Below are 20,804 nucleotides of genomic sequence, written 5' to 3' on the forward strand. Positions count from 1 at the left end.
GGCAACATGATGAAAGTTTATAAGACTACTGTAGAACTTAGCATTTTAATTTTTTTCCCAGTGGTCAAACAAAAATACATACAGGAGAGAAGTATGGCAGGATAACAAATTTTTACAACCACATACTGGCCTAACAATTTTCACTAGAAATGGAAAGAAAAAAATGGAAGGAAAACATTTGTGCCTGCTCATTTATCTTCTTTTACTAGTCAAATATGTGTCACACACACATACACACTTACACACACACACACACACACAAGAAGTGTTACATAGTTTCTAAGAAGAAAAAATAAAAAAGAAAGAAAACAAACCCCTCCAAATCAAAAAAACAAACAAACATAAACAACAACAACAACCCTTAGGCTCTTACTATTTGTTACATTTTTGATACTTTTTTATTGCCACCTTTTATTCCTTTTATTTCTCAATATTTATACTGGGCTAGCAAGTTGGCAAAAGTATTTGATCCTAAGCCTGACAGCCTGAGTTCAATCACCAAGACCCATATAGAAAGAGAAAACTGATTCTTACAAGTTCTCCATTCTGCAAGCACACTGTGGTAAATACTCATACACACACACACACACACACACACACACACACACAGAGAGAGAGAGAGAGAGAGAGAGAGAGAGAGAGAGAGAGAGAGAGAGAGAGAGAGAACAATTTTAGTCCAGCAGCATGTCTTCTCTGTCAAGGGATGTAAATAGGTCTATGTGATCTGATGCAATGCAGATATGCTCAGTATTATAGTATGACCTGGCTAGAATATAGACACATCCTTAGTATGTATCTTTAATCCCAAACAATGAAAGTAAGATTAGTTTATAAAACAAAGTGTAATGCCAGGTTCATGAGACCATCAGAGACTACCAGGAGATGACATGACTTGCAATAGCAAGAGAGCTTTATTACAACAGCAATCATACTTGGGACCCAAGTCTCACTGATGCAGCAGTAGGGAAGTGCAATATTGAGCTTGAGTGAGCAGGATTTTAAAGGGAAAGACTGCAAGCAGGGTGTTTCCATGACAACAAGCAGGGGGGTACATGTTTCTATGACAGCAAATGGGGGAGGGCACATGGCACAAGCCTTGATGTTACAGAATTAGGTAAAAGTTAGAAGGGCGATGTAACCTTCTCTGAGGCACATAATCACAATTTCTTAAGGCATATGATCACAATTGCTATTCTTCTAAACTATATCTGAAACATTGGGGAGAATTTTCCCAGCTGGTTCCCACCCGATTCTCATCGATTATTGCCAGGGAGATTGTCTCTATTTTCTATAAAATATTTATTCTGTGATATTTCCTGGAGGCTGTTGCTAGGAGAGTTAACTTTGTTTTTTGCCAAGTGTACATTCTGTGATATTTCCTGGTACCTGAATTCAGCTTCCAGTCAAGATGGCTCTTTATTAAAATGGAGTTATACTCAGGCTAATGTAAACTCTTCATTTCCCCCTTTCCTTGTGCCTGAAGAGGTCAATCTTGGGCTCTTAGAGTCCAAGGTCAACTTTGAACGGGCAGTACTGGGTTCTCATTACCATCAACTGTATAGTCCCTAGTCTTTGCCTAATATATCCTAATTTGTAAAGCAAGCATGATCCAAAAATGACCAAAAGCAAAAGATTCTGCCTTTGAGCTGTTATAATTCTGGTTTTGTACATCCAGCATTACAATACTAGTTTTTGCTCCAGCTAAGCAGGTCCCCAAGATAATAACTAATATCATGGAGCCCCCTTTGACCTAACATTTCAGCTTGTTAGGTATTTATTCTGTGATATTTCCTGGAGGTTGTTGCTAGGAGAGTTAACTTGTTATCTGCCAATGTGTACATTCTGTGCTATTTCCCGGTACCTGAATTCAACTCCCAGTCAAGATGTCTCTTTATTTCAAAATGGAATTATACCCAGGCTAAATTAAACTCTTCAAAAGCAGGTATGTTTAAAATTGATGACTAATTGAGGGTCAGAAAAAAATGATGAATCAGAGAAATATTTTACAATATGAATCAGAGATAGGATAGGCCCAATTTTCTCGAGAAAAGGACAGGGAAGAGAGGTTACTTAAGAATCATTGAAGAGTAGTAGTGGTAGGGTAGAGTAGTGTAATGGGAAAAGTATGTGCGGCAGTTTTACCGGGGCAATTTTACAGAGAGAGGCTGCAGAGAAAATGAGCCAGAGAATGAAAATGAGCTAGAAGATTAGAACATATTGCCTGAGTTGGTTTAAGATGAAGCAGAGCAATTCAGTGAGAGGTTGAGAGAGAAGCCAGATTGAATCAGTCAGCTTGGAGAGGTGTTTGATCCAGAATGACTGAGTTGAACCATCCGAAGGAGCTAGAAAAGATGAGTTTATTCAGCAATATGTCTTTGAGGCTGAAAACATTCTAGGCCTAGGTTAGCAGACAGAGTCTGGAAGCTGAAGCGTTCAAGGTTTGGGTTACAGAAGATTAGATTGTACAGAGCCTAGAAGCTGCCAGGTCTAGGTTTAGAGATAATTAGAACAAAGAAAGAAATGTTCTGGCCTCAGCCCAACCTTTGTAATTGTACAGCTTAGCTACAGCTCATTTCATCCCCTCAGCTGAGGAAATAAAAACAATATCCATACAAGAACACACAATAAAAATAAAAGAAAATAATGTATTTGACCTATACACATTTTAAGAACTATACATTAAATATGCAAACTCTGGCCTGAACTGGAATAAAATAATAGAATTTAGAATATAAAATTTCTTTTAGAGAATATCATTCTTTTCTCTTTCTTAAATTATTATTATTATCATTAATTCCAATTTACTCAATTTGTATCCCAGCTGTGGCCCCCTCCCTTGTCTCTCTCCTCCCAATCCCACCCTCCCTCCCTCTTCTGCCCATATGCCCCTCCCCTAATACACTGATAGTTGAGGTCTTCCTACCCTTCTATCTGAACCTAACCTATCAGGACTAATCAGGACTGGTTGTATTGTCTTCTTCTGTGGCCTGGTAAGGCTACACACACACACACACACACACACACACACACACACACATGGGAAGATGATAAGAGAGCCTGTCACTGAATTCAGGCCAGAGACAGCCCCTGTTCTTCTTACTAGGGCCTCCACTTGAAGACTGAGTCTATGGGCTACAACTAAGGCTGGTTTTATAGGCCCTCTCCATGCATTGTCCTTGGTTGGGGCCTCATTCTCTTCAGGGACCCCAGAGCTCAGTATTTTTGGCTCTGTTGCTATCCTTTTGAAGTTCCTGTCCATTCCAGGTCTTTCTATCTACCCCTTCTTTCAAAAAATCCCATGCATTGTGTCAAAAGTTTGACTATGAGTCTCAAGCTCTGCTTTAATACCTCCATCAGTAGAGTTTTTCAGAGGTCCTCTGTGGTAGGCTCCTGTTCTGTTCCTTGTCTTCTGCTTCTGATGTCTGTGGAATTTGCCCTTTGGGAAGGAAGATTTAACATCTTCCCTAGGGTCTTTCTTGTTCTTAGCTTCTTTAGGAGTATAGATTTCAGTATGTTTGTCTTATATTATATGTCTAATAACCACTTACGAGTGAGTATATACCATGTGTGTCTTTCAGTTTCTGGGTTACCTCACTCAAGATGGTCTTTTTCAGTTCCCACCATTTGCCTGCAAATTTCAGAGCATATCATTCTTAACAACACTGGAACAAAAAAAAATAATTTTGTATGTGTGTATGTGTGTGTTATTGAGTCAAGAATTTGCTCTGAAGCCCAGGTATTCAAAATTTTGTCTCCACTCCTCAAATTCTAGGATTATAATTATATACCATTTTGCCTTACTTGAAATCACTATCACACTTACTGTTTTCTTTGTGAACTGTGATTTGTGCAACAAAAGTAAACATTAATTTTGTAAGAAAATTATAATATTCTATGCTTCCCAAATCCTTAAAATTATATAGAATGTGAAGATGGAAGCCATGAGGCACTAATATTATTTTGTCTCCTTTGCATCCTTGCTATATCCATGGTAATTTGTGTCTACCTGATTTCTTTACTCCTAACTAGTAGGTCTATAAACATTCTCATTCTTTCAGAGATGAGCACTTAGACAAATACATCTAAATGCTTACTAAAACTCCAATCTCTTGGGAATCTCTGGAGTATAACTCTTTGGACTAATTTTCAAAAAAAAAAAAAACATGCTTTATTATACTCACAAAATTTAATTTTACTGTTTCGCTATATATCTAAGATGGTAGAAAATTGATCAAACTTTATTACATATGGTATGTAACTTCATCAAAGTTTTAATAGTATTTTCTTTCAAGATCAAATAAAAATCCCATAAGTGGCAATTTAAAAGTATGGTTTCATACAGAAACTCTGGAGTTTAAAAATATGCCAAAATATTATCAAAAGCTTAATTTTCTATCAACAAATATTTTAATAACATAATTTAGATATAGTTAGTATGTTTGATGTGTTCAGTATGATAAGTTATTTGGCATTCATCAATCTGTGAAATGATGAACATCTTTTAGTCTGTATTTTGGTTATTTGAATAATACCAAAAATGCATTATCATTTGAAGCTAATAACATTATGTATAACTTTGCATGACTCCAGAGGTCTTAATTCCCAATACTCTGGTGATCAAGGCAGGAAAATTATGAAGTTTAAGGGAAGAGGACCTTCCCAGCAAGTACTTGTGTCCAAAAATTTTACAATGAAAATTACAACCACAATATGCTTAATGTTTTGTTCACTGTATCACATCATATTCACCATTCATTTTTATGATGGTTTTAAACTTGATGAGTTGAATTTATGTAAGACATTTTTTAAAAGTTTGGAATTTTGGATGTTATTTGTTTTTCCAGTGGCATAGTGTTCCACTTTGATAAATTAACTTTTCAAACTCATTCATATTTATAATAAAACATAAACCTTTTGACTGATTTTTTTGAATCTCAAGTAAAATAGTAATGAGTGCACATAGAGACTTCTAAAGTTATCCTTCATCTTCACACAAGTTCTTTTATGTTCAACAACAAAGCATTCCTCTATAAAGTATACATCATTTTTCTCTTGCTTGAACTTAAGAAATATTTTAGCCAATATAATGTATATTTTCAAAATTTCTTTCATTTTCAGGCATGATTTTACATGGAATAATATATTCATATTCAATCCTTTGAAATATAAAGATACTAAAATATGGAAAATCATCAACAGAATGATGTGATGCTAGAGTGATGTAGAAATATCCATATAAGATGGGAATAATAATTTAAAATATATATTAAAAGATGAATTAAATTTGGTGATATAAACCATTTCAGAGGCAAAGGAAAAGCATATCTAACAGTTTAGAGAAATGTAAGACACTTTCAGTATTGATTTATTTATAATTTTAGTACATTTCTCACAATGAAACTATCACAAGTTTAAAAACATTCTTTTTATACATTCTATTGGCTAAGTAGCAAATGGCATAAAATCAATCATGCCTTTTAAATCTCTCTGAGATTTGGCCATGATGAAATGCACTAGTCACATGACTCTACTCTCACTTATTTTGGTCAAATCCCAATCCTATATGCCTCTTTTCTTAAATGTCTGCGCTCTCTCATTATACATCCTTTCCTGTCAAGCAAAGTTTATTAGCTGGAAATCAGTAATTTCCATCTCCCTTGACATGCTAGATACATCATCTTTCCACTAAATATCTGGGGTCCTCACTCATGGAATGACCAAATTGCTAGGAATAACTGTGAAGCCAGAAGTCATATTTCTCAGGTACTCTTGCACACTGGCGTCTTGTTCTTTCTAATCATTTGTGAGTGATACCATCATATCATCTAAATAGCAAGGCAATTCAAAAATCAGTATAAATCTTGTTTTAGGTTTGTCCACCTAACATATAGGATGAAAGAATTATACAATGAGAGGATCTTGGCTCCTAAATTACAAAATGAAGGATATCTGCCACTACTCAGGAATTCTTGTACCAGACTGTTAAAAATTTTAAGTCTTATATTAATAACTTTAAAACCCTGAAGTTTATTGGTAACATAACAAGATAATATAATATATTTTTAATAAACTTAGTGATTCACAGATAAATAATGCAGAAAAACATTTTGTAACATTGAAACAAAAATGATATGTTTCTTAGGTTAATGATTTTTTCATCCAAAAACATGTCAATAATAATTAAAAAAATAAATAAATAAAACAAAGAAAAAAAAACCTTCTGTATCCATTCCTCAGTTGAGGAACATCTTGGTTGTTTCCAGAATCTGATTATTACAATTAGAGCTGCTACAAACATGGTTGAACAAATGTCCTTGTATAATGGAGCATATTTTAGATACATGTCCAAAAGTGGTATAGCTGGATCTTGAGTTAGCACTATCCCAAATTTTCTGAGAAAGCACCAGATTGATTTCCAAAGTGGTTATACAGTATTACATTCCCCCCAGCAATAGAAGAGCGTTCTGTTATATCCTCTCCAGCAAGTGTTGTCACTTGAGCAATTAAGAACAAAGAAATCAAGAAATTTGCAGAAAATAATGGGAACTAGAAGAGATCATCCAGAATGAGACAACCCAGAAGTAGAAAGACAAACATGGTATATACTCACTTATAAGTGGGATAATAGACATATAGTATAGGATAATCATACTAAAATCTGTTCATCTAAAGAAGCTGTCAAATGGAGGGGGTGCTGTTTCTGACATGAACTCCATTGATTGCTTTTGGATCCCTTCCCCCTGGCAAGACTGCCTTCAAGAGATGAAAATAAGAACAGTCCTGATGTGACTTGATGTGCTGGGAAGGTTAACGGGGGGGGGGGCTGAGGAGGCTCCCCCTTTCAGGTGGGAAATGGAGAGGTGAGGGGGAAAGATAGAAAGAGAGGGGTTGGGAGAAGGGAAAGGAAGGGGTACTCACAGAATGTAAATTAAATAAATTAATATAAAATTAAAAAAATAAATTTGCAAACATTACCAAGTCAGTAACAAATGGAAATTTGGGTATTTTGAATGTACTTTGTAATTCAAAGGAACTATAGTTATAATCTATCTTTACGATTTCCTTAAATTGAAAAGTTAGTTACAGTACTTTGGGACTTGAAAAAGAAGAAGGGAAGCAGCTATAAATGGGAAATGTCAATCTCATTCCTCTGCTGCTCTTACCTGCATGCCACTGTATTTTCACATATCCTGCCAATCTTTATCTGACCCCTATCACATCACAATCCATAATCCAAACTCTAATATAATTCAAATCCAAATCCACAATCCATAATCCAAACTCTAACAAAGGGCTTACTTTCTGCAATTGTATTAAAATCATAGTATTTCAGGTAATTGTAAACTTGTCACATATTTAACATGTACTCCCTATTAGAAGATTTAAATTGAAGAGATAAGCAGGCATTCATAATCTTTTGATCTGACATTTACTTGTCTTTCTATTGCCAGCATATTTTTCTCAAACATGAATATAGATATGTCAAAATAGTTGTCAGTTTTTTCTTAAAATTTTCAAAATATATTAAATCTTAAATATTTATTTATTATAAAATACTAACCTTGCTAAAAACACATCAATTAAACACACTCCTTTTTATGTGCAACATATAAAATTTTATTTACACACATTTTCACAAAGTATTTACTGGAGCCACTGAATATATTAAGAGGAAAACATTTTACTCTTACTCTCCCATATATGGTGTACAGGAGTATATTTTATTCTTTTACTTAGCAATTGAAATAAATGGTGAAATTACAAAATAATCCCTAAATACATTAAATGATCAAAAATACTGTCTTCACATTCAATTGCTGTTTACTGGGTATAAAGTCTTTTTAACCCTATAGTAAGCAGTAACATACAGACCTTCTACAGTTGTCAGTAGCATAAAGGTCTTCATAATACAAAAAGTATATGAAGTCCACTTTAGGATAAATTGGATTATTCATGTGTAAACAAAGTGCAGAAATTATGTTAAATATAATAAAATCTGAGAAGCAGCTGGAAATCAGAGATATCTAACTATCATGAATATACTATTACTGTATTTCATGAACTCAGGTTTAAGTTAAACAATTATTAAATGATTTAGCAAGCCAATAAATGTAATTGAAAACATGGGGAAGTTATATTTATGTGAAGAAAACAATTTCAGCACACAGATGAAAGTACTAAGAACGATTTATTTCAAGAATAATGCAAAAGCTTGACCCTGAACATTTTAAAAGTCTTTCTATCAAATTACTTTTCATATCTGACAGTTAAAGATTAAAACATTAAGAATGGCCATCCTCCCAAAAGCAGTCTACAGATTCAATGCAATTCCCATCAAATTACCAACTCAATTCTTTACAGACATTGAAAAAAAAAAAAAAAGATTCTCAGCTTCATATGGAGAGAGAAAAACCCCAGAATCTCCAAAACGATCCTGTACAACAACTGATCCTCTGGTGGTATCTCCATCTCTGACCTCAAGCTGTACTACAGAGCAATAGTTATAAAAACTGCATCGTATTGGCATAGAAACAGAAAGGAGGATCAATGGAACCAAATAGAAGACCCAGAAATAAACCCACACACCTCTGAATACTTGATTTTTGACAAAGAATCCAAAACCATTCAATGGAAAACAGACAGCATCTTCAACAAATGGTGCTGGTCCAACTGGATGTCTATATGCAGAAAAATGAAACTAGATCCATATTTATCACCCTGCACAAAACTAATTTCAAAGTGGATCAAAGACCTTAAAATAAAACTGGATACTCTAAATCGGTTAGAAGAAAAAAATGGGGAAAAGCCTAGACCTCATTGGCACAGGCGACAACTTCCTGAGCAGAACACCCACAGCACAGGCTCTAAGAGCAACAATCAATAAATGGGACCTCATGAAACTGAGAAGCTTCTGTAAAGCAAAGGACTAAACAACTGCCTACAGACCGGGAAAGGATCTTCTTCAACCCTATATCTGACAGTGGGCTAATATCCAGAATATATAAAGAACTCAAGAGGTTAAACAGCAACAAATCAAGTAATCCAAATAAAAATTGGGGTACAGAGCTACACAGAGAAATCTTTACAGAGGAATATCAAATGTCAGAGAAACACTCAAATGTTCAACATCCTTAGTCATCAGTGAAATGCAAATCAAAACAACCCTGAGATTTCACCTTACACCCATCAGAATGCCCAAGATGAATAGCTCAAGTGACAACACATGCGGGAGAGGATGTGCTCTTGGGAATGTAAACTTGTACAAGCATTTTGAAAATCAGTCTGGTGCTTTCTCAAACAATTAGGAATAGTGCTTCCTCAAGATTCAGCTATACCACTTTTAGGCATATATCCAAAAGATGCTCAAGTATATAACAAGGACATCTGCTCAGCCATGTTTGTAGCAGTTTTATTCATAATAGCCAGAATCTGGAAACAGCGCAGATGCCCTTCAGTTGAGGAATGGATACAGAAATTGTGGTACATTTACACAATGGAATATTACTCAGCCATAAAAAACTAGAAAATCATGAAATTTTCAGGCAAATGGTGGGAACTGGAAAAGAGCATCCTCATTGAAGTATCCCAGAAGCAGAAAGACACACAGGGTACATACTCACTTATAAGTGTATATTAGACATATAATATGAGATAAACATACTCAAATCTGTACACCTAAGGAAGCTAATCAAGAAGGAGAACTATGGCAAAGATGCTCAATCCGCATTCAGAAAGCCAAAGAGGATGTACATCTGAGGAGGGAGAAAACAGGGAACAGGAAAGGAGCCTACCACAGAAGGCCTCTGAAAGGCTCTACCCTGCAGGGTATTAAGGTGGATGCTCAGACTCACAGCCAAACTTTGGGCAGAGTGCAAGGAATCTTTGGAAAGAAGTGGGAGACAGTAAGACCTGGAGAGGACAGGAGTTCCACAAGGATAGCAATAGATCAAAAAAGTTTGGGCACAGGGGTCTTTTCGAAAACTGATACTCCAGCCAAGGACCACTCATGGAGATGGCCTGGAACCCCTGCACCTAGGTAGCCTATGGCAGTTCAATGTCCAAGTGGTTTCCATAGGAATGGGGACAGGGATTGTCTCTGACAGGAACTGATTGGCCTGCATTTTGATCACTTCCCCCTGAGGGGGGAGCAGCCTTACCAGGCCACAGAAGAAGACAATGCAGTCACTCCTGATGAGACTTGATAGACTAGGATCAGAGGGAAGAGGAGGAGGACCTCCCTTATCTGTGGACTTGGCAAAGGACACGGATGGAGAAGAAGGAGAGTGGGATTGGGAGGGAAGGAGGGAGGGAAGTATAGTGGGGATACAAAGTGAATAAACTGTAATTAATAAAAACAAAAATAATTAAATAAAAATTGGCAAAAAATAATAAATCTTTAAAAGTCGAAATGAATGAAAATATCCTTTTAAGTAAGTCTCCATGTTGAAACCAATATTAGGCCAAGGAAATGGGTCATTTCCATTCAATGAAATGATTCTAAATTAATAAAGGTAAATAATTTTCCACTTAGAAGATAATGATTTTTCAAGCCACATTGAATGCATTTTGATATTTTCATAATGTATTTTCTATGCCTCAGTAATTATTTATCCAGAAAACAGTTTGGGATATAATCAACCTATTGACTCAAAGTATTTGAAATACTTTCTTACTTCATATTATTAGTAGCTAAACATTTCTATTCTGAGTAATCAGTTGTATGAAAATAACATTTGATTAAGAACAATTTATCTATATGCTAATAATGTGTTGATTATATCTAATTAAAATATTAGAATTAACATCATCTTATTTCACTTAAATTTAGACTACTGATGTTTTAAATTATTAAATCTAGACTCTGATGTTTAAAATTATTAGTAAGTTTTAGATAACATATTCACTATCACATGAATAATTCAATTAAGGAAAGCTGATAATTATTACCACCTCAAATCTATGCTAGGACTCTATTATATTTCAAAGAGAACACCTTACTGTGTATATCAGGAAGAATGCATGCTGACATGCTGGAGTCTAGAAAAAACAGTTACACCATCAGAGCATGTGGAGAATGAAGGAAATAGGGTAAAGTTAACTTTACTTAAGAACTCTTGAAATAGGAAGGGAGAATGATAAGTGGGAAAGAAACTATAATACACCATGTAATTGAAAGATAGTTCTCCAAAGCATTTAAAGTCCACAGCGGTTCTGAGTGGCCAATCTCAATATACTCCTTTGATTTTTAAGATTTTGTTTATTTGTTTATTTTCCAAGATAGGGTTTCTCATGTAGGATAGACTGTCCTGGACTCACTTTGTTGACCAGGCTGGCCTCAAACTCACAGAGATCACCCTGCCTCTGCTTCACAGATTGATGAGGATGACAGGTGTGCACCACCACCATCCAGATCACTATCCTCCTTTGAAATATATGTTTTAAGGATAGAATCTTAGTGTTTCACAAATGAGTTTATGAACTTTTACTGGGCTATTACCAGAGCAACACGATGAAGTTCAATTGTATCTACAGGAGGTCCAGGAGAGCTGTGGATCTCAAGATGATACCAGAATTTTAAAGTTTTAACCTTTTCATCTGAAAAAAAAAATAAAAGAAAAACTAAAGAAATAAACAAGCACTTTTCAATATAAGCCTCAAAATTCTATACAAATTTGATATTTATAAATATACCATTTTCACACTTTCTTTCCTTTTTCTTTTCTGTTTTTTTCCTGTTTTTTGTTTTTTTGTTTATTTGTTTTTTTCTTGCACTCACTATGTAGCCTGCCATGGGGTCAAGCATTAAGTCAAGCAATAATGCTCCAATGAAAAAAATAGTATACTTTAGTTTCTAAAACTTTCGTAGATTTATACAAAGAAATATCTAAACAGTGCATTGCAATGAAGAACTTCTCATTCCTAGTCATACAAAAATTTAGATTAAGGACAGGGTCAGGAGTATGAAGTCCAGGTTCCATGGGAGTATTTAAAAATCTTAGAAATTTAACTCAAAGAAAGTTAGAAAGTGGTTTTGGCAAAGTAGTAAGATGATGTTTATGTCATCTCGGTTTTTCATTAGAGCAGAAAATTCTGCTACTGTTGATGCCCACAATCTGGCAACCAAAAACTGAAATTTCATCCCTTCACAGGAAGGTGCTATCCTTGCACCAAATTCACTTTCTTTCTGTCCAGGTGTTTCTAACTGCTTAGTTTCTCATTTCTGGTTTTGCTTTTTTGATATTGAGATACCTCAGGTTGCTCATGTCAGTGAACTGTATGCACAGTCCATTAATATTGTTGTATTTAAAATTTTTCAAGAAATGCCGTTCTAGATTAAATCACATAGGTAATTTACAATTTATTTTGGAGAAAGTTTATCTGTGAATTAGGGGCTCACAATGATGACATTATCAGTATCTCTCCTTTCTGAAAATCTGCTCCATGTGTATACTATTTTGCATGAGATTGCAATGTATTGCATTAAAAGGCACAATGTGTGACCTCACATGACACTAAATGACATACTATACTAGAGATGTATTAGAGATAATTATATTTTTATTGAACTACCTCATTCTGTACTATCTTGTACTGTAGTATATTGTCTTGTACTCTAGTCTATCCTAATGCCTAGCTATCATAAAGCACAAAAATGAATGGATCTGAGACACATTCTATAAGTTACTGAGTGGAATAAAGAGAGGAACCAGAAAAGTTAGTTTTTTGGCTGTCCTGGAACTTTCTATGTAGACCATTTTGGCCTCAAATTAACAGACATCTACCTATCATTGTTTCCCAAGTGCTGGGGTTAAGTGCATATACAACCATACTTAGCCAAACACACACACACACACACACACACACACACACACAGAGAGAGAGAGAGAGAGAGAGAGAGAGAGAGAGAGAGAGAGAGAGAGATTGGGGGTTCTTTTTTTCCAGATTTCTGTCTTCCTGAAAACCTTTGGGTTTTTCTAAAAATCTTACTTTTTTTCTGCTTTTCACACAAAATGTAACGTTATCCGTAATATGTAACTACTGTGTACATGTATGCGCATGGTGTGTGTGTGTGTGTGTGTGTGTGTGTGTGTGTATGTGTGTGTGTGTATGTGTATGTATGTGTGTATGTACATGAGAGGGACAGGGTAACGAGAGACAGAGTAAGAGAATAAGAGAGGGCATCAATTATTTTTTTTACTTTTATTTTATTTTTTAAATATTAAAATTAAATGTTTAATTTAATAAATAAAATTAAATAAATAAAAACTTTGTATTCCAGCTGTAACCTGCTCCCTCATTGCCTCCCAATACCACCTTCCCTTCTTCATCTCCTCCCTGCCCCTTTCCAAGTCCACTGATAGGGGAGGTCCTCCTCACCTTCCATCTGATCCTGTTTTATCAGGTATCTTCAGGACTCGCTGCAATGTCCACCTCTGTGGCCTAGCAAGGCTGCTCCTCCCTCGTGCGAGGGGGGAGGTCAAAGAGCCAGCCATTGTGTTCATGTTAGAAATAGTCCCTGTTCCCCTTACTAGGGAATTTCACTTAAATACTGAGCTACCATGGGCTATATCTGAGCAGAGGTTCTAGGTTATATCCATACATGGTCCTTGGTTGGAAAAAAGTCTCATAAAAGACCCTGTGCCCAGATATATTAGGCCCTTGTGGAGCATCAATTGTTTCTACTTTTTTTTTTTGAAGAACTGCAATTCAAACTCATTCAATAATAATGTAGGTAAGATGTATTGTATGAGAGAAGTCTTGGTATATTTCTATGCCTCTTTGTTGTGTGAATTATGGGTTTTAGGCTCTGATACTCATACAACCCATTTTCCAGGATGCGCATTCTGACTAATTCAGTTCTCTACTATCACATTCTCCTTTGCAATTCCTAAAAGTATGTTTTACAATATTTAAGCTTTATAGGGAAAATACAATACCATTACATTTGTTTTATATGAGAAAGACTATCATATCCTATGTTGAAATAAGAAAAACTTAATACTCTATTGAAGCAATACATTCATTAATATAGTATTGGAAACTTAGTATATATTCCTTGTCTAATAACAGGACAATATATAAAGTTTAGCATTAATGCAAAGACATACAGCCTTCATGGTGAGATATGATAATCTTGTTATCTTACAAAAGCAGAACAGAAAATAATCTATATAAAATTAAATCAGAAATAATATCTTATTCTGACAGGCATATGCAACAGAAATTGAGATAGGTATTATACACTTAAGCAATATTTTTAACTTAAAGATGAATGATGATCAGTATTTCTATAGTGCAATAACAAAACACACTATCATAAGAAGTTTACCTGACTGTTCCTCAAAAGTGAGGGTAGATGTATCTGATGGTGTTTCCTGAGAATAGATGTCTTTCTTAGAATCTGTACTTTCCTGGGAATCTTCCTTATCTTTGCTCTTAACGGAAAATGTAATTGCACCTGCAACATATAGGTACAGGATGGGAGTAAGCCAGTGAGGAGTTTCAGAAATATTTAGTCTTAAGCATCAAATTAACTATGACTGGCGGTTCCAAGATGGCGGTGAACAGAGAGCACCGTTTTGGAGAGGCAGACATGAATCTCTGAAATTGGTGAGTGGAGAGACAATCGAAAATAGAATTTGGACTTTTGTGCTTTCTAAAGGAGAGGAGATACCGCAGAAGTGTGAAGTGCTTGTAGATTTAGATCGGGCACAGACTTCTCTGGAAACAAAATAGGGAGCTTCCCCTGTCTGGGCCTCCAGCGCAGGGAAGCCTGCATACAGCCCCTGGTAGCTGAGCGCAAAGCTCACAGCTTGAGGATTAGGACAGCAGAGACAGTGCTCCAGGTCCTTTAGCTGTGAACAGCTGTAACCACCCAATGAACAACACCCCTTGAAGAGCCCATACCCTGGGCCCACCTAGGGCTCTCTTGCCAAGCTCCGGACCCACAGAGCATCCCTGCCCCCCATCCCGTGGACTTGATACTGCCACAAGAAGTACAGCAGAGCTCACGTCCCTCTGGAAATCCTATCTAGCCAGAGCACACACACCTCCGGAAAATCCGCCCTGCCTGAGCACACCCACCATAGGAAATCTCACCTCGAAGTAGCACACACATCCGGAAACCCTACCACACCAGAGGAGTGCACCCACTGCCAGCACCAGAGCGCAAGCCCAACCAAAGAGTGTCAACCACAGAGACTCAGTTCAGCAATACAATGCTTCCTGGATCCCAAATCCACAAAGCTCAGTACCTGGGGAACAAGACAGCAGAGACAGGGCTTCAGGTCCCTCAGCTTCAGCAGAGAGCTGTAACCGCCTGCTGAATGCTACCCCTCAGAGCACACATCTGAGGAGCCCATGCCCTGCCTAGTGCCCTCTTGCCAAGGTCTGGACACTCGGAGCTCACCCACCACCACCACCACCACCACCACCACCACAGGGTCGCACCTGAGTGCATGCACTCTGGAAACTCCACCCTGCCAGAGCACATGCCCAAAGAGGGCCAGCCACAGAGACTCAGATCCGCAGTATGATCCTTCCCAGATCCCAAGTCTGCAAGTGGCAGTACTGACTACACAGGGCTGCCCAGCCAGTGATTGTATGGGCCATCCAATCCCTCTGTGGCAGATAAGCAGCTGAATAGCCACCAAAGCCTAACAGACCTGCAAAAACAATATGCGCTCGCAATCTTCAACAACACTTGCAATCACTTAAGTGCCTGCAGCACCTTCAGTGACTGCAAGGCACCCATCTCACATACTGAAAGCCTCTTCATTCTCCAACACCCTGTCCCTTAGGACACACCTACAAGCACATGCTCAATCACATGCTACCCTGCATATGCCCTTCTGCGCTTGTGAACTTTCCTCCTACAGGTATAGCTGAATCACTAACACACACACTGAAACCGCTGGACCTCCCCCATTTTCCTGAAGAATTCTCCAAACACCAGAGAAAGACCAGTCTGATCTGCAGAATCCAGGAACAAATAGTGAACACTACGGATAACCAAATGGCCAGGGGTTAGTGAAAGAACACAACCAAAGTAAATGAAGATATCATGGCTTCACCAGCAACCCTCAAAATTATTAGATACTCTAACTCATCAGAAACACAAGAAAATTATTTTAAAGCTATGATTATCAAGTTATATGAGGCACATAAAGAGGAAACCAACAAATCTCTCAGAGAAATAGCTATACAGATTCAAACAGTTAAAGAGGAAACAAATAAATCTCTCAAAGATTTGACCTCCTAAATGGAAACAAAGAAAAATGAAGTGAATAAAGGTCTTAAAGAAACACAGGCAAATATAGCCAAACAAATGGAGGCAAAAGTAGTGGCATTAAGAGAGGAAACAAAAAAAAAAAATAGAGCCCATCCTGGAGACACAGGAATCCACATTCAAACAGATGAAGGAAATGTTGCAAGGCATGAAAACAGAATTAGAATCAATAAAGAAAACACAAACAGAGAAAACCCTCGAACTGGAGAACTTAGAGAAAAGAGAAGGAACCACAAATGTAAGCGTCACTAATAGAATACAAGAGATGAAAGATATAATTTTGGGTGCTGAAGATACAATCGCAGAAATTGATATTTCTCTCAAAGAAAAAGTAAAATCTGAAAAATCCCAAACACAAAACATCCAAGAAATCAAGGACACCATGAAACAGCAAAATCTAAGAATAATAGGAATAGACTAGACGAAGAAGAGGATTCAACACTCCAAGGTCCAGAAAATATTTTCAAGAAAATCATAAAAGAAAATTTTCCCAACCTGAAGAAAGAGATGTTCACAAACATACAAGAGGCCTACAGAACATCAAATAGACTAGACCAGAAAAGAAAGTCCTCTTGGCACATCATAGTCAAAACACTTAATCTACAGAACAAAGAAAAGATACTAAAAACAGCAAGGCAAAAAGGCCAAGTAACATATATAGGTGGACCTATCAGAATCACGCTGGACTGCTCATCAAAAACTATGAAAGACAGAAGGGCCTGGGGAGATATCATGCAGGCTCTAAGGGACCACAGATCCCAACCTAGACTACTATACCCAGCAAAGCTTTCAGTCAACATAGATGGAGAAAACAAAATATTCCACGACAAAACTAAATTTAAGCAATATTTGAACAGCAAACCAGCCCTACAGAAGATACTAGAAGGAAAATTCAAATCCAAGGAAAACAAGTACACCCAAGAAAACATAGGTTATAGATAATTTCCCAACAAAAAACAAAAGAAAACAAGCAATGAATCAATAACACCACCAACTCCACAATAATAGGAAATAACACTCAATGGTCAGTATTATCTATCAACATGAATGGACTGAACTCTCCAATAAAAAGACACAGACTAACAGAATGGGTGCAGAAACAGGATCCAACATTCTGCTGCATCCAAAAAAACAAACCTATGCAACAAAGATAAACACTACCTCAGTGTAAAAGGCTGGAAAACTGTTTTTCAAGCAAATGGACCCAAAAAAAACAAGCAGGAGTGGCTATACTCATACTAATAAAATAGACTTTCATCCAAAAGTAATCAAAAAAGACATAGAGGGACACTACATTCTCATCAAAGGAAAAATCCACCAAGAAGACATCACAATTCTTAACATCTATGCCCCAAATACAAGAGCAACAACATCAGTAAAAGAAACATTATTAAAGCTTAAATCACACATCAACCCCAACAACTTAATAGTGGGAGACTTCAACACCTCACTATCACCAAGGGACAGATCATCTAGACAGAACCCAAACAGGAAATAAAGGCACTTACAAACGTCCTAATTCAAATGGACCTAATAGATGTCTACAAGACTTTTCACCCAAACACAAGAGTATACATTCTTTTCAGCACCTCATGGAATGTTATCCAAAATAGACCATATAGTTGGTCACAAAGTAAGCCTCAACAGATACAAGAAGATTGAAATAATCCCCTGTATACTATATGACCACCATGGACTTTAACAACAACAATGGAAATAGCTGGACCTCAACAACAATGGAAATAGCAAAAAGCCTACACGCATATGGAAACATAACAATTTAATTCTCAATGACAGCTGGGTTAAGGATGAAATAAAGGAAGAAATTAAAGACTCCCTAGAATTCAATGAAAATGAAGGCACAACATACCCGAATTTATGGGACACAATGAAAGCAGTGCTTCGAGGAAAACTCATAGCACTAAGTGCCTTTAAGAAGAAATTTGTAATATCTCATTACCAAACTCATTCTATGAAGCCACAGTCTCCTTAAAACCTAAACCACACAAAGATCCAACAAAAAAAGAGAACTTCAGACCTATATCTCTTATGAACATTGATGCAAAGATACTCAATAAAATACTTCCAAACTGAATCCAAGAACTCATAAAAGATATCATCCACCATGATGAAGTTGGCTTCATCCCAGGCATGCAAGGGTGGTTCAGTATATGAAAATCCATTAATGTAATCCACCATATAAATAAACTGAAGATGAAAAATCACATGATCATCTCCCTAGATGCCGAAAAAGCATTTGACAAAGTCCAACACCCATTCACGTCTAAAGTCTTGGAGAGATCAGGGATACAAGGCACATATCTAAACATAGTAAAGGCAATATATAGCAAGCCTATAGCCAACATCAAACTCAATGGAGAGAAACATAAATCGATCTCACTGAAGTAAGGGATAAGGCAAGGCTGCCCATTGTCTCCATATCTCTTCAACATAGTACTTGAAGTCCTAGCTAGAGCAATAAAACAAGTAAGGGAGATCAAGGGGATACAAATTGGAAAGGAAGAAATCAAATTATCACTATTTGCAGATGATATGATAGTATACCTGAGTGACCCCAAAAAGTCAACCAGAGAACTCCTTCAGCTGATAAACACCTTCACCAAAGTGGCCGGATACAAAATTAATTAAAAAAAAAAAATCAGAAGTCCTCCTGTATACACAAGACAAAAGGGCCGAGAAAGAAATCAGGGAAACACCACCCTTCACAATAGCCACTAATAACATAAAGTACCTTGGAGTGACTCTAACCAAGCAGGTGAAAGACCTGTTTGAATAAAACTTCAAGTCTCTGAAGAAAGAAATCGAAGAAGACACCAGAAGACGGAAAGATCTCCCATGTTCATGGATCAGTATGATTAACAGTGAAAATGGCCATTCTTCCAAAAACAATCTACAAAGTCAATGCAATTTCCATCAAAATACCAACACAATTCTTTACAGATATTAAAAGAAAAATTCTCAACTTCATATGGAGAAACAAAAAACCCGAGAATTTCTAAAACAATCCTGTACAACAACAGAACCTCTGGGGGTATCTCCATCCCTGATCTCAAGTTGTACCACAGAGCAATAATAATAAAAACTGCTTGGTACTGGCATAGAAACAGAAAGGTGGATCAATGGAACTGAATAGAAGACCCAGAAATAAACCCACACACCTCTGAATACTTGATTTTTGACAAAGAATCCAAAACCATTCAATGGAAAAAAGCATCTTCACCAAATGGTGCTGGTCCAACTGGATGTCTACATGGAGAAAAATGAAACTAGATCCATATTTATCACCCTGCACAAAACTAAAGTTCAAGTGGATCAAAGACCTCAATATAAAACCAGATACTCTAAATCAGTTAGAAGAAAAAGTGGGGAAGACCCTAGAACTCATTGGCACAGGAGACAACTTCCTGAGCAGAACATCATCACCACAGACCCTAAGAGCAAAAATCAATAAATGGGTTCTCATGAAACTGAAAAGCTTCTGTAAAGCAAAAGACACTGTCGTTAGAACAAAACGACTGCCTACAGATTTGGCAAGGATCTTCACCAACCCAACACTGCCAGAGGGCTGATATCTGGAATATATAAAGAAATAAAGAAGTTAAAAGGCAATAATCCAGGTAACCCAATTTAAAAAAATGGGGTATGGAGCTAAACAGAGAATTCTCTGTAGAAGAATATAGAATGGCAGAGAAACACATAAGGAGATGTTCAACATCTCTAGCCATCAGAGAGATGCAAATCAAACGACCCTGATATTTCACCTTACACCCATCAGAATGCCTAAGATCAAAAACTCAAGAGATAATGCATGCTGGAGAGGCTGTGAAGAAACGGGAACCCTCCTCTATTGCTGGTGGGAATGTCAACTTATAGAACTACTATGGAAATAAATCTGGCGCTTTCTCAGACAATAAGGAATAGTGCTAACTCAAGATCCAGCTATACCACTCCTAGGCATATATCCAAAAGATGTTCAAGTACACAATAAGGACATTTGCTCAACCATGTTTGCAGCAGCCTTATTCATAATAGCCAGAACCTGGAAACAAACCAGATGTCCATCAACAGAGGAATGGATACAGAAATTGTGGTACTTTTACACAATGGGATACTACTCAGCAAGTAAAAACAAGAAAATCATGAATTTTGCAAGCAAATGTGGGATCTAGAAAAAAATCATCCTGAGTGAAGTATTGCAAAAGCAGAAAGACACATGGTATATACTCACTTATATAGACCTACATGATAGGATAAACATACTGAAATATGTATACTTAAAGAAGATAAATAACAAAGAGGTCCAGGGGTAAGATGATCAATCCTCATCTAGAAAGACAAATGGGATGGACATTGGAAATAGGAGACAACAAGTAACAGGACAATAACCTACCAGAGAAGGCACCTGAAAGACTCTACTTAGCAGTGTATCAAAGCAGATGCTGAGATCCATAACTAAGCCTTTGCCAGACTGTAGGGAATCATATGAAGGAAGGAG

The 20,804-nt window shown here is 36.8% G+C and overlaps 1 protein-coding gene across 1 annotated transcript in view; it reads right to left on the minus strand.

The window, feature by feature from the left end:
• The window catches only part of LOC110542726 (cilia and flagella-associated protein 47-like), a 554,711-nt gene that overhangs the window by 170,752 nt on the left and 363,155 nt on the right, over positions 1-20,804 (minus strand). The window contains exons 51-52 of the mRNA XM_060375216.1: positions 14,330-14,458; positions 11,498-11,595 (exon numbers count right to left, since the gene is read on the minus strand). Of these exons, the coding sequence (XP_060231199.1) occupies positions 11,498-11,595; positions 14,330-14,458 (227 nt within the window). The remainder of the gene's footprint in view (positions 1-11,497; positions 11,596-14,329; positions 14,459-20,804) is intronic.

Source organism: Meriones unguiculatus, chromosome X (assembly GCF_030254825.1).
Source record: "Meriones unguiculatus strain TT.TT164.6M chromosome X, Bangor_MerUng_6.1, whole genome shotgun sequence".
Taxonomy (NCBI): Eukaryota; Metazoa; Chordata; class Mammalia; order Rodentia; family Muridae; genus Meriones; species Meriones unguiculatus.